A 27,051-nucleotide genomic window follows, 5' to 3' on the forward strand; every position below is an offset into this window, starting at 1 on the left:
GGACAAAATACATTTACGCACGATGGCGCACGAGCGCAGCCGTTTTGGGTTCTGTGTAAGACGTCACTCCTGAACCTAGCCTAAGATGTTCCATACTCGTCCTTTTCTTTACATTTACGTTCCAAATGGGCTTTTTAACCGTGCGAATCAGTGCCAAATCTAAGGAATGAATCTGAGCCTCAGCATTATCACCTTTGGATGGCAGCGAGGCCTTGTCAGGCGTAAGTTCTTCAGTGGAGCAGAGAGCTACTCCCCATAGAGATGCTGTACTGAGAGTAAAGTCATAACACGCAGGAACATTTCAACCGACAATGAGTTTGACAGTGACTCAGTTTCGAGACCCATGGGCCCTTGTAGTGCACTACAACAAAGATAGGATGCCAGTAACTCAGCGGAGGTTGAGGATAGGATGCCAGTATCTCACCTTGTCAAAGAAGTCAGCGGAGGGTGAGGATAGGATGCCAGTATCTCACCTCGTCATAGAAGTCAGCGGAGGTTGAGGATAGGATGCCAGTATCTCACCTTGTCATAGAAGTCAGTGGAGGTTGAGGATAGGATGCCAGTATCTCACCTTGTCATAGAAGTCAGCGGAGGGTGAGGATAGGATGCCAGTATCTCACCTGGTCATAGAAGTCAGCGGAGAGTGAGGATAGGATGCCAGTATCTCACCTTGTCATAGAAGTCAGCGGAGGTTGAGGATAGGATGCCAGTATCTCACCTTGTCATAGAAGTCAGCGGAGGTTGAGGATAGGATGCCAGTATCTCACCTGGTCATAAAAGTCAGCGGAGGTTGAGGATAGGATGCCAGTATCTCACCTTGTCATAGAAGTCAGGGGAGGTTGAGGATAGGATGCCAGTATCTCACCTTGTCATAGAAGTCAGCGGAGGGTGAGGATCGGGACCTCTCGTGGACTAGGGCTGGTTTGGTCCTGTCATCTTTTCCAGGATCCAGGATGTTATCAGCAGAGTGGGAGCGTCCTGAGGCTCTGGTCTCAGCTGCTTTCTTCTGGGTGTTCCAGGTGGTCTCGTACTCAGCAAAGGTCCCCAGTCTCTGCAGCTCCAGAAGGGCCTGCTGTCTGTGGTCCTGTCCCTGACACTCTCTCTGTTCCTTCCTGCTGCTGGACATGTCACAATCACCCCTGGCTATCTCTTTGCCCTCTCCACAGTCCTCTACAGGGCCTGGCAGGGCAGTTTTAGGGAGGGGTCTGGTGAAGGCAGGTCTGGGGGTGGAGCGTCGGTTCAGCATGGAGTCTGCAGTCTTAGGGGGGGTCAGCTCCTCCTCCACCCCCACATCATTGATTTTGTCTGGCTCAGAGAAACACCGGACCTTCTTCTCCGTGGTGAAACGCTTCCTGCTTCCAATACGGGTCACCTGACTCTGGGCAGAGCCAGACCTGGCTGGGAGGCCCTCAGAGAGGCTGGACAGGGGGTTAGAGTTGTCGCTCCTCCCCAGACCAGAGGAAGAGTAGTCCGGCAGGGACCCTGCCTCTGCCACAGGGTGCTCCAGAAGGACAGGCTCCAGGTCTCTCCTTCTAAAGGAGGTGGCCTTCAGCACGCGGGCCTGTGCCTCCTTCAGATGGTCCTTATAGGTGGAGGTGAAGGAGCCATCTGAAGAAGAGGTGGTGTCTTTGGGCCTCCAGACCTCTGGGACCTCATGGTTCTCCTCCGCCTCACAGGGTCCACTCAGGGAGGCAGCGCTCTGACTCTTCTGCAGCTGGGCACGTCTCATCTGGATCTCATTCCTCAGGGTGGTGGCGAACCGGTCAGTCCTGGTGCACTGGTTACTGGAGAGATCTACAGTCTCCACACTGGAACAGTCTCTGGGTACGAGGCCTGAGTTGCTGAGGCCGCTGGTGGTCTGAGGGCAGATCTGACTGTCTGGCAGCATCTCTTGACGGTGTATGGTGTCCTGCTGAAGAGGTTGTAGAGACTGTCTTCTCGGGGGGTAACTCATACAGTGGGGCTCTGCAGTCTGACTGTTGTTCCTCTTCAGGCTGGGCTGGCCTGTAGAGGACTCCAGTACAGCAGAGGGACAAACGGTAGCTGGCTGTTTGTGGTGGGAGCCGTCATCCTGTCTGCTGTATCCCTTACTGTCGTTGTTGAGGGGTGGAGCTGGCTGGTACTTAGCCTTGGTAACCCCTGACCCCAGGGGAGTGAGTGACTTCTTATCTCCTCCACCCTGTATGATGCTCACTGCTCTCCTCCTTTCACTGCCACCCTCCACACCCTCCTCTCTACCCCCTCCACCCCTCCTTTCATCAGTCTTGACCAGCAGGGCCTGGGTGACCGGTTGACCAGGCTGTCTGGCCGTCACACAGTAGTACCGGCTGTCTCCAGTGCAGTCTGGGGTCTGGCTGTAGAGCTGGGTGTTCTGGGCATTGTAGTTGGTGGGGAGCTCCTGCATGCTGCTGTAGCAGATGCTGACGTTCTGCTGTTTGGGGACAGACCAACTCCTGGGGTGGGAGTAGAGAGAGCTCTCATTACTGTACTGTCTCTGGTGGCAGGGCAAGTAGGTAGGGGGGAGCTGGCCCAGCCTGACATCACTACTGGACAGGGAGCAAAGCTTGTTACAGTTCACCTGGTTGGGATGACAGTTCTTTGGTGGAATGTAAGGAGGGACCATGTTGTTCTTGGAGGGTAAGTTGTGATGGCTACGCCGAGAGTCATTGGTGCATTGTGAGTTATCAGAGTTATCCATTCCTTCACCATGGGCCTTGGGCTGGGTGTGAGCACCGGGTCCCTCTGGACAGGCTATAACCAGAACATTCTCATGGGACTTCGTCACAGCGAAACTGTCACTGCGTACGGGCGGTGGGGGAGGAGGAGAGGGATCGGAGGTCTTCTTCTTGTCAGGAACGTGCCAGACGGGACCGCAGCTAGCCCTAGCAGAGCTGGAGGAGTGGGAAGAACCTGACCCTGACTGCTCCGCTGTCCAGGGGCTGTCCAGGCCCATGTTGGCCCCATGTCCCCCAGCCAGTTGCAGATACCCTGGCCTCTCGTCCTGCCTGACCCTCTCACTACTCAGGCTATGTCTGCTGTTACTGGGCCGGCCCCCTGACTCCCACTGGTTAACCTCATACAGCATGTTCTCTGTGGAGGCAGCATTGCTCTTAGGGAGGGTGTGGTCTGGTGTCTTAGGGAGGGTGTGGTCTGGTGTCTTAGGGAGGGTGTGGTCTGGTGTCTTAGGGAGGGTGTGGTCTGGTGTCTTAGGGAGGGTGTGGTCTGGTGTCTTGGAGAGGGTGTAGTCTGGGGTACCAGAGTTGGTGGAAAAGGAGCTGTATGCAGAGTCCCTCTTGCCCCCTCCCAGGTGCTCCGTGCTGGTGTTGGACTTGACCGGGGAGAAGCGTCCTGGGGATTGGTGTCCAGGGGGGTAGGGGTGGTGGGAGACGTCTAGACTGTCCATGCTGCCCAGAGAGCTGAACTGGTCTGATACTCGCCGTAGGTTAGTCTGGTTCTGGTCCCAGCCAGTCGAGGAGAGGTTGGTAGAGGAGAAGCTGGGGAGGAAAGAGGTGGAAGAGGGCTGTTCGAGATACATAATGCATTGTCCTACATACTGCTACAGTCTAACACAGTACTTGGGGGGGACATGCTAGTAGAGGCCCATTGTCCTACATTATGCTATAGTCTAACACAGTACTTGGGGGACATGCTACTAGAGACCCATTGTCCTACAAATGCTACAGTCTAACACAGTACTTGGGGGGACATGCTACTAGAGGCCCATTGTCCTACATTATGCTACAGTCTAACACAGTACTTGGGGGGGGGCTAGTAGAGGCCCATTGTCCTGCATAATGCTATAGTCTAACACAGTACTTGGGGGGACATGCTAGTAGAGGCTCATTGTCCTACATACTGCTATAGTCTAACAGTACTTGGGGGACATGCTAGTAGAGGCCCATTGTCCTACATACTGCTATAGTCTAACACAGTACTTGGGGGACATGCTAGTAGAGGCCCATTGTCCTACATACTGCTACAGTCTAACACAGTACTACATCCTACTACCCATTGTCCTACATAATGCTATAGTCTAACACAGTACTTGGGGGACATGCTAGTAGAGGCCCATTGTCCTACATAATGCTATAGTCTAACACAGTACTTGGGGGGGACATGCTACTAGAGGCCCATTGTCCTACATAATGCTATAGTCTAACACAGTACTTGGGGGGACATGCTACTAGAGGCCCATTGTCCTACATACTGCTATAGTCTAACACAGTACTTGGGGGGACATGCTAGTAGAGGCCCATTGTCCTACATACTGCTACAGTCTAACACAGTACTTCGGGGGACATCCTACTAGAGGCCCATTGTCCTACATAATGCTATAGTCTAACACAGTACTTGGGGGGACATGCTAGTAGAGGCCCATTGTCCTACATACTGCTATAGTCTAACACAGTACTTGGGGGGACATGCTAGTAGAGGCCCATTGTCCTACATACTGCTATAGTCTAACACAGTACTTGGGGGGACATGCTAGTAGAGTGTTTCACGGGTCAACCACAACCCAAATACCCAATACTTGACCTGGAGCCCGGGCCCGACATTTAGGGATTTTTTACTGTCTTAAGTCAGTTAGGATCACCACTATTTTAAGAGTGTGAAATGTCAGAATACTAGTAGAGAGAATGATTTATTTCAGCTTTTATTTCTTTCATCACATTCCCAGTGGGTCAGAAGTTTACATACACTCAATTAGTATTTGGTAGCATTGCCTTTAAATTTTAACTTGGGTCAAACGTTTTGGGTAGGCTTGCACAAGCATCAAGCAAGAATTTTAGCCCATTCCTCCTGACAGAGCTGGTGTAACTGAGTCAGGTTTGTAGGCCTCCTTGCTCGCACACACTTTTTCAGTTCTGCCCACAAATGTTCTATGGGATTGAAGTCAGGGCTTTGTGAAGGCCACTCCAATACCTTGACTTTGTTGTCCTTAAGCCATTTTGCCACAATTTCGGATGTATGCTTGGGGTCATTGTCCATTTGGAAGACCCATTTGCGACCAAGCTTTAACTTCTTTACTGATGTCTTGAGATGTTGCTTCAATACATCCACAAATTCCATCCTCATGATACAATCTACATTGTGAAGTGCACCAGTCCCTCCTGCAGCAAAGCACCCCCACAAATTATTCTGCCACACCTGTGCTTCACGGTTGGGATGGTGTTCTTCAGCTTGCAAGCATCCCCCTTTTTCCTCCAAACATAACAATGGTCATTATGGCCAAACAGTTATATTTTTGTTTCATCAGACCAGAGGACATTTCTCCAAAAAGTACAATCTTTGTCCCCATGTGCAGTTGCAAACCGTAGTCTGGCTTTTTATGGCAGTTTTGGAGCAGTTGCTTCTTCCTTGCTGAGCTGCCTTTCAGGTTATGTCGATATAGAACTCGTTTTACTGTGGATATAGATACTTTTGTACCCGTTTCCTCCAGCCTCTTCACAAGGTCCTTTACTGTTGTTCTGGGATTGATTTATATTTTTCGCAGCAAAGTACGTTCATCTCTAGGAGAAAGAACGCGTCTCCTTCCTGAGCGGTATGACCGCTGTGTGGTCCCAAGGTGTTTATACTTGCGTGCTATTGTTTGTACAGATGTACGTGGTAGCTTCAGGCATTTGGAAATTGCTCCCAAGGATGAACCAGACTTGTGGAGGTCTACAATTTTTTGGAGGTCTTGGCTGATTTCTTTTGATTTTCCCATGATGTCAAGCAAAGAGGCACTGAGTTTGAAGGTAGGCCTTGATATACATCCACAGGTACACCTCCAATTGATTCAAATGGATGTCAATTAGCCTATCAGAAGCCTCTAAAGCCATGACATAATTTTCTGGAATTTAAAGGCACAGTCAACTTAGTGTATGTAAACTTCTGACCCACTGGAATTGTGATACAGTGAATTATAAGTGAAATAATCTGTCTGTAAACAAGTGTTGAAAAAAATGACTTGTGTCATGCACAAAGTAGATGTCCTAACAGACTTGCCAAAAATATAGTTTAACAAGAAATGTGAGGAGTGGTTGAAAAACGAGTTTTAATGACTCCAACCTAACTGTATGTAAACTTCCAACCTAAACTGCAGCTATATTTGTTAACCAGAAGAGCAACTTCGCTGAAAAAATAAAATAAAATGTGTCCCTCAAGTCCAATCGAATCTGGTCTAGGGTACGGGTATAGGTCTGGTTATCAGAGGGTCTAGGGTACGGGTATAGGTCTGGTTATCAGAGGGTCTAGGGTACGGGTATAGGTCTGGTTATCAGAGGGTCTAGGGTACGGGTATAGGTCTGGTTATCAGAGGGTCTAGGGTACGGGTATAGGTCTGGTTATCAGAGGGTCTAGGGTACGGGTACAGGTCTGGTTATCAGAGGGTCTAGGGTACGGGTATAGGTCTGGTTATCAGAGGGTCTAGGGTACGGGTATAGGTCTGGTTATCAGAGGGTCTAGGGTACGGGTATAGGTCTGGTTATCAGAGGGTCTAGGGTACGGGTATAGGTCTGGTTATCAGAGGGTCTAGGGTACGGGTATAGGTCTGGTTATCAGAGGGTCTAGGGTACGGGTACTGGTTATCAGAGGGTCTAGGGTACAGGTCTGGTTATCAGAGGGTCTAGGGTACGGGTATAGGTCTGGTTATCAGAGGGTCTAGGGTACGGGTATAGGTCTGGTTATCAGAGGGTCTAGGGTACGGGTATAGGTCTGGTTATCAGAGGGTCTAGGGTACGGGTATAGGTCTGGTTATCAGAGGGTCTAGGGGTAGAGGGTCGGGTATAGGTCTGGTTATCAGAGGGTCTAGGGTACGGGTATAGGTCTGGTTATCAGAGGGTCTAGGGTACGGGTATAGGTCTGGTTATCAGAGGGTCTAGGGTACGGGTATAGGTCTGGTTATCAGAGGGTCTAGGGTACGGGTATAGGTCTGGTTATCAGATCAGAGGGTCTAGGGTACGGGTATAGGTCTGGTTATCAGAGGGTCTAGGGTACGGGTACAGGTCTGGTTATCAGAGGGTCTAGGGTACGGGTATAGGTCTGGTTATCAGAGGGTCTAGGGTACGGGTATAGGTCTGGTTATCAGAGGGTCTAGGGTACGGGTATAGGTCTGGTTATCAGAGGGTCTAGGGTACGGGTATAGGTCTGGTTATCAGAGGGTCTAGGGTACGGGTATAGGTCTGGTTATCAGAGGGTCTAGGGTACGGGTATAGGTCTGGTTATCAGAGGGTCTAGGGTACGGGTATAGGTCTGGTTATCAGAGGGTCTAGGGTACGGGTATAGGTCTGGTTATCAGAGGGTCTAGGTCTGGTTATCAGGGTATAGGTCTGGTTATCAGAGGGTCTAGGGTACGGGTATAGGTCTGGTTATCAGAGGGTCTAGGGTACGGGTATAGGTCTGGTTATCAGAGGGTCTAGGGTACGGGTATAGGTCTGGTTATCAGAGGGTCTAGGGTACGGGTATAGGTCTGGTTATCAGAGGGTCTAGGGTACGGGTATAGGTCTGGTTATCAGAGGGTCCATTCAGGTTCAGGTCTGATCGAGTCCACGTCCCCCTTTATTTATTTTTTATTGTGTTCTTTAGGGTCCGGGTCTGATCGTCCTCTGTTCCATTTGGATCCAACTTTTTAGATCCGAGAAAACCTCTACATGCTAGCTCAACCGTCTACACAAACTGACAAGATTTTAGGCACACTCAGTATAATAACGATGAAAAAGGTCCATAGTGCATTGAGGTACAGAATAACTACTGGTCTTATTTTGAAACAAATCTCTGAAGTTGTGGGCCAGTGGAAAGTAGTCACAGTAAAACTCAGATCATGGAGCCTGAATAGAGTTCAGCTTCCCGACCATTCCCAATGGGCCCAGACATTCTACATCCGGGTAGAGCCCGTTTTATTTTTCAGGGCTCAGCTTCCCGACCGTTCCCAACGGGCCCAGACATTCTACATCCGGGTAGAGCCCGTTTTATTTTTCAGGGCTCAGCTTCCCGACCGTTCCCAGACATTCTACATCCGGGTAGAGCCCGTTTTATTTTTCAGGGCTCAGCTTCCCGACCGTTCCCAGACATTCTACATCCGGGTAGAGCCCGTTTTATTTTTCAGGGCTCAGCTTCCCAACCGTTCCCAACGGGCCCAGACATTCTACACCCGGGTAGAGCCCGTTTTATTTTTTTCAGGGCTCAGCTTCCCGACCGTTCCCAACGGGCCCAGACATTCTACATCCGGGTAGAGCCCGTTTTATTTTTCAGGGCTCAGCTTCCCGACCGTTCCCAGACATTCTACATCCGGGTAGAGCCCATTTTATTTTTCAGGGCTCAGCTTCCCGACCGTTCCCAACGGGCCCAGACATTCTACATCCGGGTAGAGCCCGTTTTATTTTTTTCATGGCTCAGCTTCCCGACCGTTCCCAGACATTCTACATCCGGGTAGAGCCCGTTTTATTTTTTTCAGGGCTCAGCTTCCCGACCGTTCCCAGACATTCTACATCCGGGTAGAGCCCGTTTTATTTTTTTCAGGGCTCAGCTTCCCGACCGTTCCCAGACATTCTACATCCGGGTAGAGCCCGTTTTATTTTTCAGGGCTCGGGTATCAGTAACATTTTGAAGCTGAGCCATTTGCTCGTGCAGCGCAGTGCAGTACAGTCATCTGAATAAGAACATGTGGTGTTCGAAGTGCTTCAACCCTGTCAAATATAAAACAGGAGAGATTATTTAACAGAAAATAATAAATGTTCCTAGAGTGATGAAAAGTAGCTAACTGTACTGTCATGGTCTTCATTGAGCAGGGTCTGGAGCTGTTGCTGGGATATGGAGTAGCAATGAGCAAACTGCATGCAGAGCAAGCTGCGGGCAGGGAGCAAGTGAGACAGAGTCTGCTAATAGTTTGTGGGCAAGGGTATTTCTGGGTCTTAAATGTTGTGGGCATGGGTAGGGCCTGAATGTTGTGGGCATGGGTAGGGTCTTAATGTTGTGGGCATGGGTAGGGTCTGAATGTTGTGGGCATGGGTAGGGTCTGAATGTTGTGGGCATGGGTAGGGTCTGAATGTTGTGGGCATGGGTAGGGTCTGAATGTTGTGGGCATGGGTAGGGTCTGAATGTTGTGGGCATGGGTAGGGTCTGAATGTTGTGGGCATGGGTAGGGCTCCAAGCCTGATGTCTTAGCGGGGAACACCGGGTTACCTTGCATCATATCCGGTCTGCCAGACCGGCGGGGGCGGAGACTGAGTTTTGGCAGTCTCTGATTGGCTCTCGTTGAACTTGGTGGCGTGCCAGGAGTGAGGCCTGCTTACGGCTTCATTCCTCCTAAAGATATGAGTGAGTAAGAGAGATAAGCACTAGATTAGACCAAGTCCTCTTGGGAAGCAGAAATGAACAGGCCTCCATTACTGTGACTGGCTGATTGACTACACAACACAGAGTTACATTAACACAACACAGAGTTACATTAACACAACACAGAGTTACATTAACACAACACAGCGTTACATTAACACAACACAGCGTTACAGTAACACAACGTTACATTAACACAACGTTACATTAACACAACACAACGTTACATTAACACAGCGTTACATTAACACAACACAGCGTTACATTAACACAACACAGAGTTACATTAACACAACGTTACATTAACACAACGTTACATTAACACAACACAACGTTACATTAACACAGCGTTACATTAACACAGCGTTACATTAACACAACACAGCGTTACAGTAACACAACACAGCGTTACAGTAACACAACACAGCGTTACAGTAACACAACACAGCGTTACATTAACACAACACAGCGTTACATTAACACAACACAGCGTTACATTAACACAACACAGCGTTACATTAACACAACACAGCGTTACATTAACACAACACAGCGTTACAGTAACACAACACAGAGTTACAGTAACACAACACCGAGTTACAGTAACACAACACAGAGTTACATTAACACAACACAGAGTTACATTAACACAACACAGCGTTACATTAACACAACACAGCGTTACATTAACACAACACAGCGTTACATTAACACAACACAGCGTTACATTAACACAACACAGCGTTACATTAACACAACACAGCGTTACATTAACACAACGTTACATTAACACAACGTTACATTAACACAACACAGAGTTACAGTAACACAACACAGCGTTACATTAACACAACGTTACAGTAACACAACACAGCGTTACAGTAACACAACACAGCGTTACAGTAACACAACACAGCGTTACAGTAACACAACACAGCGTTACAGTAACACAACACAGCGTTACAGTAACACAACACAGCGTTACAGTAACACAACACAGAGTTACATTAACACAACGTTACAGTAACACAACACGGCGTTACAGTAACACAGCGTTACATTAACACAACACAGCGTTACATTAACACAACACAGCGTTACATTAACACAACACAGCGTTACATTAACACAACGTTACATTAACACAACACAGAGTTACATTAACACAACACAGAGTTACATTAACACAACACAGAGTTACATTAACACAACACAGAGTTACATTAACACAACACAGAGTTACATTAACACAACACAGCGTTACATTAACACAGCGTTACATTAACACAGCGTTACATTAACACAGCGTTACATTAACACAACACAGCGTTACATTAACACAACACAGCGTTACATTAACACAACACAGCGTTACATTAACACAACACAGCGTTACATTAACACAACACAGAGTTACATTAACACAACACAGCGTTACAGTAACACAACACAGCGTTACATTAACACAACACAGCGTTACAGTAACACAACACAGCGTTACAGTAACACAACGTTACATTAACACAACACAGAGTTACATTAACACAACGTTACATTAACACAACACAGAGTTACATTAACACAGCGTTACATTAACACAGCGTTACATTAACACAACACAGCGTTACATTAACACAACGTTACATTAACACAACGTTACATTAACACAACACAGAGTTACAGTAACACAACACAGCGTTACATTAACACAACACAGCGTTACATTAACACAACACAGCGTTACAGTAACACAACACAGCGTTACAGTAACACAACACAGCGTTACAGTAACACAACACAGCGTTACAGTAACACAACACAGCGTTACAGTAACACAACACAGAGTTACATTAACACAACGTTACAGTAACACAACACGGCGTTACAGTAACACAGCGTTACATTAACACAACACAGCGTTACATTAACACAACACAGCATTACATTAACACAACACAGCGTTACATTAACACAACGTTACATTAACACAACACAGAGTTACATTAACACAACACAGAGTTACATTAACACAACACAGAGTTACATTAACACAACACAGAGTTACATTAACACAACACAGAGTTACATTAACACAACACAGCGTTACATTAACACAACGTTACATTAACACAGCGTTACATTAACACAGCGTTACATTAACACAACACAGCGTTACATTAACACAACACAGCGTTACATTAACACAACACAGCGTTACATTAACACAACACAGAGTTACATTAACACAACACAGCGTTACAGTAACACAACACAGCGTTACATTAACACAACACAGCGTTACAGTAACACAACACAGCGTTACAGTAACACAACACAACGTTACATTAACACAACACAGAGTTACATTAACACAACGTTACATTAACACAACACAGAGTTACATTAACACAGCGTTACATTAACACAACACAGAGTTACATTAACACAGCGTTACATTAACACAACACAGCGTTACATTAACACAACACAGCGTTACATTAACACAACACAGCGTTACATTAACACAACACAGCGTTACATTAACACAACACAGCGTTACATTAACACAACACAGCGTTACATTAACACAACACAGCGTTACATTAACACAACACAGCGTTACATTAACACAACACAGCGTTACATTAACACAACACAGCGTTACATTAACACAACACAGCGTTACATTAACACAACACAGCGTTACATTAACACAACACAGCGTTACATTAACACAACACAGCGTTACATTAACACAACACAGAGTTACATTAACACAACACAGAGTTACATTAACACAACACAGAGTTACATTAACACAACACAGAGTTACATTAAAACACAGAGTTACATTAACACAGAGTTACATTAACACAACACAGAGTTACATTAACACAACACAGAGTTACATTAACACAACACAGCGTTACATTAACACAACACAGCGTTACATTAACACAACACAGAGTTACATTAAAACACAGAGTTACATTAACACAACACAGAGTTACATTAACACAACACAACGTTACATTAACACAACACAGAGCTACATTAAAACACAGAGTTACAGTAACACAACACAGCGTTACAGTAACACAACACAGAGTTACATTAACACAACACAGCGTTACATTAACACAACACAGAGTTACATTAACACAACACAGAGTTACATTAACACAACACAGAGTTACAGTAACACAACACAGAGTTACATTAACACAACACAGAGTTACATTAACACAACACAGCGTTACAGTAACACAACACAGCGTTACATTAACACAACGTTACAGTAACACAACACAGCGTTACAATAACACAACGTTACATTAACACAACGTTACATTAACACAACGTTACATTAACACAACACAACGTTACATTAACACAACACAGAGTTACATTAACACAACACAGAGTTACATTAACACAACACAGTTACAGTAACACAACACAGCGTTACAGTAACACAACACAGCGTTACATTAACACAACACAGAGTTACATTAACACAACACAGCGTTACAGTAACACAACACAGCGTTACAGTAACACAACACAGAGTTACAGTAACACAACACAGAGTTACAGTAACACAACACATGTGTATGTGTTGTTTATGGTGTCATTTAGTGTCTGGTTAGAGATTGTGTATGTGTATGTGAATGAGTTACATTAACACATGACGCCATGATCACCACGGCCATGACCACCAACAACGCAACTCCACAACAGGCAGTATTAACAACGCAACTCCACAACAGGCAGTATTAACAACGCAACTCCACAACAGGCAGTATTGACGGTGACAACAGGCAGTATTGACGGCCACAACAGGCAGTATTGACTGTGACAACAGGCAGTATTGACGGTGACAACAGGCAGTATTGACGGTGACAACAGGCAGTATTGACGGTGACAACAGGCAGTATTTAACAACACATCAGGCAGTATTGACGGCAACACATCAGGCAGTATTGACGGCAACACATCAGGCAGTATTGACGGCAACACATCAGGCAGTATTTAACAACACATCAGGCAGTATTGACGGCAACACATCAGGCAGTATTGACGGCAACACATCAGGCAGTATTGACGGCAACACATCAGGCAGTATTGACGGCAACACATCAGGCAGTATTTAACAACAGGCATCATTGGCAACACATCAGGCAGTATTGACGGAAACACATCAGGCAGTATTGATGGCAACACATCAGGCAGTATTGACGGCAACACATCAGGCAGTATTGACGGCAACACATCAGGCAGTATTTAACAACACATCAGGCAGTATTGACGGCAACACATCAGGCAGTATTGATGGCAACACATCAGGCAGTATTGACGGTGACAACAGGCAGTATTGACGGTGACAACAGGCAGTATTGACGGTGACACATCAGGCAGTATTGACGGTGACAACAGGCAGTATTGACGGTGACAACAGGCAGTATTGACGGTGACAACAGGCAGTATTGACGGTGACAATCAGGCAGTATTGACGGTGACAACAGGCAGTATTGACGGTGACAACAGGCAGTATTGACAACAGGCAGTATTGACGGCAACACATCAGGCAGTATTGACGGTGACAACAGGCAGTATTGACAGAGACAACAGGCAGTATTGACGGCAACACATCAGGCAGTATTGACGGCAACACATCAGGCAGTATTGACGGCAACACATCAGGCAGTATTGACAACAACACATCAGGCAGTATTGACGGCAACACATCAGGCAGTATTGACGGCAACACATCAGGCAGTATTGACGGCAACACATCAGGCAGTATTGACGGCAACACATCAGGCAGTATTGACGGCAACACATCAGGCAGTATTGACGGCAACACATCAGGCAGTATTGACAACAACACATCAGGCAGTATTGACAACAACACATCAGGCAGTATTGACTGCAACACAACAGGCAGTATTGACAACAACACATCAGGCAGTATTGACGGCAACACATCAGGCAGTATTGACGGCAACACATCAGGCAGTATTGACGGCAACACATCAGGCAGTATTGACAACAACACATCAGGCAGTATTGACTGCAACACAACAGGCAGTATTGACAACAACACATCAGACAGTATTGACAACAACACATCAGGCAGTATTGACTGCAACACATCAGGCAGTATTGACAACAACACAACAGGCAGTATTGACGGCAACACATCAGGCAGTATTGACAACAACACATCAGGCAGTATTGACTGCAACACAACAGGCAGTATTGACAACAACACATCAGGCAGTATTGACTGCAACACATCAGGCAGTATTGACAACAACACATCAGGCAGTATTGACAACAACACATCAGGCAGTATTGACGGCAACACATCAGGCAGTATTGACGGCAACACATCAGGCAGTATTTAACAACACATCAGGCAGTATTGACTGCAACACATCAGGCAGTATTGACTGCAACACATCAGGCAGTATTGACAACAACACAACAGGCAGTAGTATTAAGACATGAGGGCAGTGTAGATGGGCTGATAATGTTTATGATAACCATGGAAACTCATCAACATGAATGACAGATCAAGGTCTTGACATGAATCTTACTTATAGTCAATAAATCTCATGATAAAAGCATTATCCATGACACTACTTGATGAAGGAAAGAAAATGGTCACTTATCATGAAACAAAATGGTGACTAATCATGGGAGATGTTGAACTAGGAAGAAACACAGATGGTTGGAATGATGATATTACCACACAGCAGAATAATGGCATTATGGGTAGAGGTCTGTGTGGATGACAACAAGCGGAGGAGGAAGGGGGATGGATGCTATTGGCTAGCTAGCTAATGGAAGCATACCTCATGGAACTTCGTAATATCTTGTTGAGAAAACTCCTGGCCACATGGACATCAGTCTCAGAGGGCATTTTTCCAGTAGCTACTAAATCCACCATTCTCATATTCCTGCCAACAGGGGAGGAGGAACACGGGCTGAAACGCTGAACCATGGAACGACATGTAGGGCTCTATTTTAACAAACCTAACAAATGGTCAACCTAAGCACTGGAGGGACTAGGCCTGGCACAATAATCGTATAATCGCGTAAACGACGATTACAGATTAAGATTGCCTGTGACTGGAACGAACTGCAAAAATCGCTGAAGTTGGAGACTTTTATCTCCCTCACCAACGTCAAACATCAGCTATCCGAGCAGCTAACTGATCGCTGCAGCTGTACATAGTCTATTGGTAAATAGCCCACCCATTTTCACCTACCTCATTCCCATACTGTTTTTATACTGTTTTTTATTTATTTACTTTTCTGCTCTTTTGCACACCAATATCTCTACCTGTACATGACCATCTGATCATTTATCACTCCAGTGTTAATCTGCAAAATTGTATTATTCCCCTACCTCCTCATGCCTTTTGCACACATTGTATATAGACTGCCCATTTTTTTCTACTGCGTTATTGACTTGTTAATTGTTTACTCCATGTGTAACTCTGTGTTGTCTGTTCACACTGCTATGCTTTATCTTGGCCAGGTCGCAGTTGCAAATGAGAATCTGTTCTCAACTAGCCTACCTGGTTAAATAAAGGTGAAATAAAAATAAAAAAAATAAAAAATAAAAGACCGTCATGAAAATAAGATGTTTTGTTTGTTTTTGTAAAACGAACAGCTGACTGAAGACGAGATAGGACGGCCTCTGTTACCGCAGTAACACTCTTTACAATGTGATTAAACTTTGTTCCTCCTTGCTTAAACAAACAATGTCTTGGTTGCATAGGCAACACCACCCTCCCTGCAGCAGCAGCACATGCAGTCAGGAGGAGAAGAGAACATGTGCGTTGTGTCCAATTACAAATGTTTGCTGTTGGGATGGCCATTTAGCTGACCAATGTCCTGACATCCAGAATTCCATGACTGTCACATCCCTTTTGTGATAGCAACTTCCTCCCCCTCAAAATCAGAACTCTACTCCAACTTTGGAGTGCGATAGAAATAGCATACAATTAGTTTTACTAAGACCGCTGCAGTGCATGGCCGGACTAATCAATTCTCGGTCCCTGGGAAATAACTATTTAAAGGCCCCCCCCCCCCCGTTCAAATACGAGAGAAACTTTTGCTGTTGTAAAGCTAATTTCCTGCAATTCTACACATTTTCCCCATGGTTCAGAGACATTTTTGCAGTTTAAACTTAAAATTAGTGTCCTCCAGAGTGCTACAGCAGTCTAAGGCACTGCATCGCAGTCACTATGGAACCGGGTTCGATCCTCGGCTGTGTTGCAGCTGGCCTCGACCAGGAGACCTATGAGGCGTCGCACAATTGGCCCAACGTCGTCCGGGTTAGGGTAGGGTTTGGCTGGCTGGGATGTCCTTGTCCCGTCGCGCTCTAGCGACTCCTTCTGGCGGGCCTAGCGCATGCACGCTGACTGTCCTGTGTGAATTTAAGTATGCTCTCTCTAATTCTCTCTCTCTCGGAGGACCTGAGCCCTAGGACCATGCCTCAGGACTACCTGGCATGATGACTCCTTGCTGTCCCCAGTCCACCTGGCCGTGCTGCTACTCCAGTTTCAACTGTTCTGCCTGCGGCTATGGAATCCTGACCTGTTCAGAAGCTCAGACTGGTGCAAAGTTTCACCGTCTAACAGGACAACGACCCTAAGCACACAGCCAAGACAACACAGGAGTGGCTTTGGGACAAGTCTCTGAATGTCCTTGATTGGGGCGGCAGGGTAGCCTAGTGGTTAGAGCGTTGGGCTAGTAACCGAAAGGTTGCAAGTTCGAATCCCTGAGCTGACAAGGTACAAACCTAAGCTTGTTGCGTCATATCCAAGAATCAAAGATGCTTCAACAAAGTTGAGTAAAGGGTCTGAACACTCTTGAAAATTTGTATTTCATTTGCGAAAAGTTTAAAAAAACTGTTTTTGCATTGTCATTAGGGGGTAGTGTGTACAGATTGGTGAGGGAAAAAAAATATTTAAATGCAGTTTAGAATAAGTCTGTAGCGTAACAAAATGTGGAAATAGTCAAGGGGTGTAAATACTTTCAGAATGCACCGTTTACTGGGCAGGAAGTCGAACATCATAACAGGCTGCTCTTGAGGAGGTTGGTGTCCATGCTGCTATAGCAGCAGTTGTACCAGAACTGGAGGGCAGAACTTCATTGAAAGAACAGCAAATAACTGCTTTGAAGGCTTTTCTCTGGGGAGAAGATGTTTTCGCTATTCTCCGACTGGATTCGGGCAAAAGCTTGATTTCCCAGCTAACTCCGCTGGTAGTCAAGAAAATGGGTCAGGTCGAGAAAACAATTCTCGTTGTTGTGTCACCGTTGGTGCCCCTCCATGGAGGACCAGAAAGGCTGCGAAGCTGGGGATCATTGCTATGCAGCTCGGTGTAAATAATGACGCCCGACATCTTCCATGGACGTTGCCAGGATGTTTTCGGTCTTGGTTGCTGAATGACAAGTGGCAGAATATGCTGTAGTAGTGCAGAAGTAAAAATGAAACGCTTGAAAATGTCCAAAATATCTGAGAACCTCTTATTCTCGAAAACAATGAGACGATAACTTTACAAATTGGTATTCCATGTAATTATACTGAACAAAAATAAACAACATGTAAAGAGCTGGTCCCATATTTCATGAAATAAAAGATCCCAGAAAATGCACAAAAGGTTATTTCTCTCAAATGTTGTGCAAAAATTTGTTTACATCCCTGTTATTGAGCATTTCTCCTTCACCAAGATAATCCATCCACCTGACAGGTGTGGCATATCAAGAAACCGATTAAAAAGCATAATTTCACAGGTGCACCTTGTGCTGGTGACAATAAAAGGCCACTCTAAATTGTGCAGTTGTCACACAACACAAAGCCAGAGATGTCTCAAGTTGAGAGAGTGTACAATTTTGTTATTTCACCTTTATTTAACCAGGTAGGCCAGTTGAGAACAAGTTCTCATTTACAACTGCGACCTGGCCAAGATAAAGCAAAGCAGTGCGACACAATCAACAGTTACACATGGGATTAACAAACATACAGTCAATAACACAATTGAAAAATCTGTATACAATGTGTGCAAATGTAGTAAGATTAGGGAGGTAAGACAATAAAAAGGCCATAGTGGCGAAATAATTACAATTTAGCAAATTAACACTGGAGTGATAGATGTGCAGATGATGATGGGCAGTAGAGATACTGGGGTGCAAAAGAGCAAAAATAAATAAATTCTATCTCAAGGCCATCAGACTGTTCAACAGCCACCACTAACATTGAGTGGCTGCTGCCAACACACTGACTCAACTCCAGCCACTTTAATAATGGGAATTGATCGGAAATTATGTAAAATATATCACTAGCCACTTTAAACAATGCTACCTTATATAATGTTTACATACCCTACATTATTAATCTCATATGTATATACTGTACTCTATACCATCTACTGCATCTTTATGTAATACATGTATCACTAGCCACTTTAAACAATGCTACCTAATATAATGTTGCTTACCCTACATTATTCATCTCATATGCATATGTATATACTGTACTCTATATCATCTACTGCATCCTTATGTAATACATGTATCACTAGCCACTTTAACTATGCCACTTTGTTTACATACTCATCCCATATGTATATACTGTACTCGATACCATCTACTGTATCTTGCCTATGCTGCTCTGTACCATCACTCATTCATATATCCTTATGTACATGTTCCTTATCCCCTTACACTGTGTATAAGACAGTAGTTTTGGAATTGTTAGTTAGATTACTTGTTGGTTATCACTGCATTGTCGGAACTAGAAGCACAAGCATTTCGTTACACTCGCATTAACATCTGCTAACCATGTGTATGTGACAAATAAAAGTAGATTTAAAAAAAAAAAAATTTTTGCTACAGGTGGGTGTTGTTATGGTGACCAGTGAGCTGAGATAAGGCGGGGCTTTACCTAGCAAAGACTTATAGATGACCTGGAGCCAGTGGGTTTGGCGACGAGTATGAAACAAGGGCCAGCCAACGAGAGCGTAAAGGTCACAGTGGTGGGTAGTATATTGGGCTTTGGTGACAAAACGGATGGCACTGTGATAGACTACATCTAATTTTCTGAGTCGAGTGCTGGAGGCTATTTTGTAAATTACATCGCCGAAGTCAAGGATCGGTAGGATAGTCAGTTTTACGAGGGTATGTTTAGCAGCTTTGTTGCGAAATAGGAAGTCAATTCTAGATTTACTTTTGGATTGGAGATGCTTCATGTGAGTCTGGAAGGAGAGTTTACAGTCTAACCAGACACCTAGGTATTTGCAGTTGTCCACATAATATAAGTCAGAACCGTCCAGATTAGAGGGCGACCGATTATGATTTTACAACACTGATTATTGGAGGACAAAAAATGCAGATACCGATTAATTTGTGTATATATAAATGTGTGTAATATATATATATATACACACACACACACACACTGCTCAAAAAAATAAAGGGAACACTTAAACAACACAATGTAACTCAAATCAATCACACTTCTGTGAAATCAAACTGTCCACTTAGGAAGCAACACTGATTGACAATAAATTTCACATGCTGTTGTGCAAATGGAATAGACAACAGGTGGAAATTATAGGCATTTAGCAAGATACCCCCAATAAAGGAGTGGTTCTGCAGGTGGGGACCACAGACCACTTCTCAGTTCCTATGCTTCCTGGCTGATGTTTTGGTCACTTTTGAATGCTGGCGGTGCTTTCACTCTAGTGGTAGCATGAGACGGAGTCTACAACCCACACAAGTGGCTCAGGTAGTGCAGCTCATCCACACACACTACTGAGCCTCATTTTGACTTGTTTTAAGGACATTACATCAAAGTTGGATCAGCCTGTAGTGTGACTCCAAATCCAGACCTCCATGGGTTGATAAATTTGATTTCCATTGATAATTTGTGTCTGATTTTGTTGTCAGCACATTCAACTATGTAAAGAAATATTTCATTAATTCAGATCTAGGATGTTATTTTAGTGTTCCCTTTATTTATTTGAGCAGTGTATATATACAGTGGGGCAAAAAAGTATTTAGTCAGCCACCAATTGTGCAAGTTCTCCTACTTAAAAATATGAGGCCTGTAATTTTCATCATAGGTACACTTCAACTATGACAGAAAATATGAGAAGAAAAAAAATCCTGAAAATCACATGGTAGGATTTTTTATGAATTTATTTGCAAATTATGGTGGAAAATAAGTATTTGGTCAACAACAAAAGTTTCTCAATACTTTATTATATACCCTTTGTTGGCAATGACAGAGGTCAAACGTTTTCTGTAGGTCTTCACAAGGTTTTCACCCACTGTTGCTGGTATTTTGGCCCATTCCTCCATGCAGATCTCCTCTAGAGCAGTGATGTTTTGGGGCTGTTGCTGGGCAACACAGACTTTCAACTCCCTCCAAAGATTTTCTATGGGGTTGAGATCTGGAGACTGGCTAGGCCACTCCAGGACCTTGAAATGCTTCTTACGAAGCCACTCCTTCGTTGCCCGGGCGGTGTGTTTGGGATCATTGTCATGCTGAAAGACCCAGCCACGTTTCATCTTCAATGCCCTTGCTGATGGAAGGAAGTTTTCACTCAAAACCAGCCCCAAACTGGTGCTGACCAACTGGAAACATTGTATCAACTATTAACTTGGTCCAGCCCCAAACTGATGCTAACCAACTGGAAACATTGTATCAACTATTAACTTGGTCCAGCCCCAAACTGGTGCTAATCAACTGGAAACATTGTATCAACTATTAACTATTCTGTCCCCTCAGTGTTTCCTGTGAGCTCTGGAAAGACACAGCTGTAGACTATTTGCTTAAGGGATAAGAAGTAATCAGCATATTTTATCAAGTGTCCACTGTATCAGGACATTTTTCCCTTTCATGCTGGGTGGTTATCAAAAGATTTTTCAAACAGGCTACGTTGAGGAATTATTGTCATTCTCAATGGATGTAAAAACAGACTTGGTTTACTTGCTGTTTGAGGTGAAGAAAAAGACTGAGAAGCTCCACAGTGACGGTGAGTTAAGACAATCAGACATACTACCAGATCCCCAAAGGGACACATAATTCTACATTTGTGCGCAGGCCAAGTCACCTAGGACTATTTCTATCTGTAGTCAGGTGCGTGTCCTTACTCAAGAACTGCAGGAGCGCCACCACTCATAACTGGAATGAAATCAATCAAAACTTTCTCCCAAGTGTAGCCTAGTTTAACCCCAACCCCAGGTGGTGTGCTCCGCTAACAACGTGCCCACTCCTACAATGACAACAGAACGATTGGGATAATAATTGTTTGAATGCATCAACAGAAATGACTGTATCCAAACAAACATTGTAGATTAGGAACGATGGTAATTAACGGTAAATGTACTACTGGTGATAGTGGTGTATCATCCTCGTGGCCTCCAATGGATGAGTCCACTGTGACGGGCCTCGGCAACGGATCAGTCCACTGTGACGGGCCTCGGCAACGGATCAGTCCACTGTGACGGGCCTCGGCAACGGATCAGTCCACTGTGACGGGCCTCGGCAACGGATCAGTCCACTGTGACGGGCCTCGGCAACGGATCAGTCCACTGTGACGGGCCTCGGCAACGGATCAGTCCACTGAGACAGCCATGAATCAGGCTGGTGTCTCGTGTGCCAACATTTTAGTAAATATATTTGCCACTGCTCGACTAAAAATATATATCTTGGTTGGTTTGACCAACATCCTATTAAACAAACAATCGACCAGTTGACTAAATTGGGTCAGCTCTACTTTGAATTGCACAGAATTCAATTCTACTTCCTTTCACTCAAACGCTACATCCTGTGGGGTGTGGCAAATTCAACTTGAATTTCAAGTTCTGAATTGAGCTGAACCCTGGCATACTCCATCCTGAATGTGGGAATCTTCCACGCGGATTTCTGGAAAACCGGGGAATATTTGAAAAATTAACAGAATTTTGCAATCCTAGGTGGGGTCTTTCCCGTACCTGGCTGGGTGTGGCCTTAACCAAACCGGGCTGGGTGTGGCCCAGTCAGATACACTACTACATTAAAATGTCCTTCTTTCCTCCCCCTCCTCTCATCTTAATCAATACTGATGGAAACTGTGTCAATAACCCTGAACTCTCAACTGCTACTGCAATCCCGCAGCACACAACCAGCCTGCTAGCACAGCCCTGTAGCGGACAGAGAATCAGCACAGAGCCTCAGCCCTGTAGCGGACAGAGAACCAGCACAGAGCAGAGCCTCAGCCCTGTAGCGGACAGAGAACCAGCACAGAGCAGAGCCTCAGCCCTGTAGTGGACAGAGAACCAGCACAGAGCCACAGCCCTGTAGCTAGCGGAGCCTCAGCCCTGTAGCTAGCGGAGCCTCAGCCCTGTAGCTAGCGGAGCCTCAGCCCTGTAGCTAGCGGAGCCTCAGCCCTGTAGCTAGCGGAGCCTCAGACCTGTAGCTAGCAGAGCCTCAGACCTGTAGCTAGCAGAGCCTCAGACCTGTAGCTAGCAGAGCCTCAGACCTGTAGCTAGCAGAGCCTCAGACCTGTAGCTAGCAGAGCCTCAGACCTGTAGCTAGCAGAGCCTCAGACCTGTAGCTAGCAGAGCCTCAGACCTGTAGCTAGCAGAGCCTCAGCCCTTCTCCAGACAGACCTGTAGCTAGCAGAGCCTCAGCCCTTCTCCAGACAGACCTGTAGCTAGCAGAGCCTCAGCCCTTCTCCAGACAGACCTGTAGCTAGCGGAGCCTCAGCCCTTCTCCAGACAGACCTGTAGCTAGCAGAGCCTCAGCCCTTCTCCAGACAGACCTGTAGCTAGCGGAGCCTCAGCCCTTCTCCAGACAGACCTGTAGCTAGCGGAGCCTCAGCCCTTCTCCAGACAGACCTGTAGCTAGCGGAGCCTCAGCCCTTCTCCAGACAGCCCTGTAGCTAGCGGAGCCTCAGCCCTTCTCCAGACAGCCCTGTAGCTAGCGGAGCCTCAGCCCTTCTCCAGACAGCCCTGTAGCTAGCGGAGCCTCAGCCCTTCTCCAGACAGCCCTGTAGCTAGCAGAGCCTCAGCCCTTCTCCAGACAGCCCTGTAGCTAGCAGAGCCTCAGCCCTTCTCCAGACAGCCCTGTAGCTAGCAGAGCCTCAGCCCTTCTCCAGACAGCCCTGTAGCTAGCAGAGCCTCAGCCCTTCTCCAGACAGCCCTGTAGCTAGGCAGAGCCTCAGCCCTTCTCCAGAGCCTCAGCCCTTCTCCAGACAGCCCTGTAGAGCTAGCAGAGCCTCAGCCCTTCTCCAGACAGCCCTGTAGCTAGCAGAGCCTCAGCCCTTCTCCAGACAGCCCTGTAGCTAGCAGAGCCTCAGCCCTTCTCCAGACAGCCCTGTAGCTAGCAGAGCCTCAGCCCTGTAGCTAGCAGAGCCTCAGCCCTGTAGCTAGCAGAGCCTCAGCCCTGTAGCTAGCAGAGCCTCAGCCCTGTAGCTAGCAGAGCCTCAGCCCTGTAGCTAGCAGAGCCTCAGCCCTGTAGCTAGCAGAGCCTCAGCCCTGTAGCTAGCAGAGCCTCAGCCCTGTAGCTAGCAGAGCCTCAGCCCTAACCCTAGCCAAGACAGCCGTGTAGCAGAGCCTCAGCCCTAACCCTAGCCCAGACAGCCGTGTAGCAGAGCCTCAGCCCTAACCCTAGTCCAGACAGACCTGTAGCAGAGCCTCAGCCCTAACCCTAGTCCAGACAGACCTGTAGCAGAGCCTCAGCCCTAACCCTAGCCCAGACAGCCGTGTAGCAGAGCCTCAGCCCTAACCCTAGTCCAGACAGCCCTGTAGCAGAGCCCTAGCCCTAGTCCAGACCGACATTGTGCAGAGAAGAGCAGCTCAGTGATAGTCCAGGGATCTCCATCTCATCTCTCCCCTGTAACTATAGGGACCGGTTACCTGTAGGGGCAGCCAGGGGAATAAGTGCAGCAGGTGTGTGTTTGGGTGTGTGTAGTTTCCTACCTCTTGACAACCAGATTGAGGGTCTTGTATGATCCCTTGACCAGGCAGATGGCCTCCTGCCTGTAACCGCTCAGAGGGACCTGGTTGATGTTCACCATCTCGTCTCCAACCTGGAGGCTGACCGCTGCTGCTTTGCTGCCCTCCTCCACCTATACCACACACAGCAGGGTCAGGGTTAACACAGCAGGGTCCGGGTTAACACAGCAGGGTCCGGGTTAACACAGCAGGGTTAGGGTTAACACAGCAGGGTTAGGGTTAACACAGCAGGGTTAGGGTTAACACAGCAGGGTTAGGGTTAACACAGCAGGGTTCGGGTTAAAACAACAGGGTTCGGGTTAAAACAACAGGGTTCGGGTTAAAACACCTGATTTAGGGTTAAAACATGGTTAGGGCTAAAACACCTGATTTAGGGTTAAAACACCTGATTTAGGGTTAAAACACCTGATTTAGGGTTAAAACACCTGATTTAGGGTTAAAACATGGTTAGGGTTAAAACATGGTTAGGGTTAAAACACCTGATTTAGGGTTAAAATGTGGTTAGGGTTAAAACACCTGATTTAGGGTTAAAACACCTGATTTAGGGTTAAAACATGGTTAGGGCTAAAACACCTGATTTAGGGTTAAAACATGGTTAGGGTTAGGGCTAAAACACCTGATTTAGGGTTAAAACATGGTTAGGGTTAAAACACATGATTTAGGGTTAAAATGTGGTTAGGGTTAGGGCTAAAACACCTGATTTAGGGTTAAAACGTGGTTAGGGTTAGGGCTAAAACACCTGATTTAGGGTTAAAACATGGTTAGGGTTAAAACACATGATTTAGGGTTAAAACATGGTTAGGGCTAAAACACCTGATTTAGGGTTAAAACGTGGTTAGGGTTAAAACATGGTTAGGGTTAGGGCTAAAACACCTGATTTAGGGTTAAAACGTGGTTAGGGTTAGGGCTAAAACACCTGATTTAGGGTTAAAACGTGGTTAGGGCTAAGACACCTGATTTAGGGTTAAAACAACATTTTTGGTAAGGTCTTCTCATTACCGTAATGCCCAATTCTCATTACCATACGGTTGTCTGTTAAGGTAATTCGGTCAGTTACGGAAATAATGAAAACAGTTTCTGATTCATGTACAATGTAAAGTCATCACACTGTGACAACAGATACTAACCAGACAACAGGGCTCCCGCACCACTAACCAGACAACAGGGCTCCCGCACCACTAACCAGACAACAGGGCTCCCGCACCACTAACCAGACAACAGGGCTCCCGCACCACTAACCAGACAACAGGGCTCCCGCACCACTAACCAGACAACAGGGCTCCCGCACCACTAACCAGACAACAGGGCTCCCGCACCACTAACCAGACAACAGGGCTCCCGCACCACTAACCAGACAACAGGGCTCCCGCACCACTAACCAGACAAGTGCTAAACTTAGGTCTCATTACTTCTGCCTCACGTATCAAATGCATGTTGACCAGAACAAGTGAATTATTCATCAATATTAAAATATAGAGCTGATTTCACAGCCTTCTATCAGACACATGCTTTACCAACGCACAGCTTAAAGTGAGGCCAGATAAGTGGTGAGACATCCAAGCCTGGTTATCAGCCTTAGACAGAAGTCATGACACATTAGCTCCTGGCTCTGGACTCAGTCAGACTGCTCTGCTGGAGGTTAGACTGGGTCAGAGTCCTGGACCTGTACAAATCAGCTGGGCTAGACAATCTGGACCCTCTCTTTTTAAAATTATCCGCCGCCATTGCTGCAACGCCTATTACTAGCCTGTTCAACAGCTTTTTCTTATTGTCCGATATACCCATAGATTGGAAAACTGCCGCGGTCATCCCCCTCTTCAAAGGGGGAGACGCTCAAGACCCAAACTGCTAGAGACCTATATCTATCCTGCCCTACCTTTCTAAGGTCTTCGAAAGCCAAGTTAACAAACCGGTCAGTGTGCGTTCTCTAATTCTCTTTCTTTCTCTCTCTCGGAGGACCTGAGCCCTAGGACCATGCCCCAGGACTACCTGACATGATGACTCCTTGCTGTCCCCAGTCCACCTGGCCATGCTGCTGCTCCAGTTTCAACTGTTCTGCCTTACTATTATTCAACCATGCTGGTCATTTATGAACATTTGAACATCTTGGCCATGTTCTGTTATAATCTCCACCCGGCACAGCCAGAAGAGGACTGGCCACCCCACATAGGAAGAAACCTAGAGAGGAACCAGGCTAGGTTTTGGCCTTTCTAGGGAGTTTTTCCTAGCCACCGTGCTTCTACACCTGCATTGCTTGCTGTTTGGGGTTTTAGGCTGGGTTTCTGTACAGAACTTTGAGATATCAGCTGATGTACGAAGGGCTATATAAATACATTTGATTTGGAGGCTATATACAGCAGATACCGGTACCGAGTCAGTGTGCAGGGGTACAGCCTAGTTGAGGTAATCTGTACATGTATGTGAGGGCGAAGCTCTTTGTTTGTTACCTAGCAGCAGTGTACAAGGGTGGTTGGGGGGGGTCAATGTAAATTGTCCGGTGACGATTTTTATGAATTGTTCAGCAGTCTAATCGCTTGGGGATAGAAGCTGTTGAGGAGCCTTTGTCCTAGACTTTTTTATTTTTTATTTTCCTACTGTGTTATTGACTTGTTAATTGTTTACTCCATGTGTAACTCTGTGTTGTCTTCACACTGCTAGGCTTTATCTTGGCCAGGTCGCAGTTGCAAATGAGAACTTGTTCTCAACTAGCCT

The 27,051-nt window shown here is 46.1% G+C and overlaps 1 protein-coding gene across 5 annotated transcripts in view; it reads right to left on the reverse strand.

Annotated features, from left to right (window-relative positions):
• shroom2a (shroom family member 2a) overlaps nt 1–27,051 on the reverse strand; it is a 129,312-nt gene that overhangs the window by 79,329 nt on the left and 22,932 nt on the right. For 4 of the 5 annotated variants that reach the window (XM_046299889.1, XM_046299893.1, XM_046299890.1 and 1 more), the window contains exons 3-6: nt 24,304–24,452; nt 15,177–15,281; nt 9,163–9,285; nt 866–3,494 (exon numbers count right to left, since the gene is read on the reverse strand). In XM_046299889.1, the coding sequence (XP_046155845.1) occupies nt 866–3,494; nt 9,163–9,285; nt 15,177–15,281; nt 24,304–24,452 (3,006 nt within the window). The remainder of the gene's footprint in view (nt 1–865; nt 3,495–9,162; nt 9,286–15,176; nt 15,282–24,303; nt 24,453–27,051) is intronic. The other variant, XM_046299891.1, reaches the window with a different exon arrangement.

The sequence above is a fragment of the Oncorhynchus gorbuscha genome, linkage group LG15, assembly GCF_021184085.1.
Source record: "Oncorhynchus gorbuscha isolate QuinsamMale2020 ecotype Even-year linkage group LG15, OgorEven_v1.0, whole genome shotgun sequence".
Classification (NCBI taxonomy): Eukaryota; Metazoa; Chordata; class Actinopteri; order Salmoniformes; family Salmonidae; genus Oncorhynchus; species Oncorhynchus gorbuscha.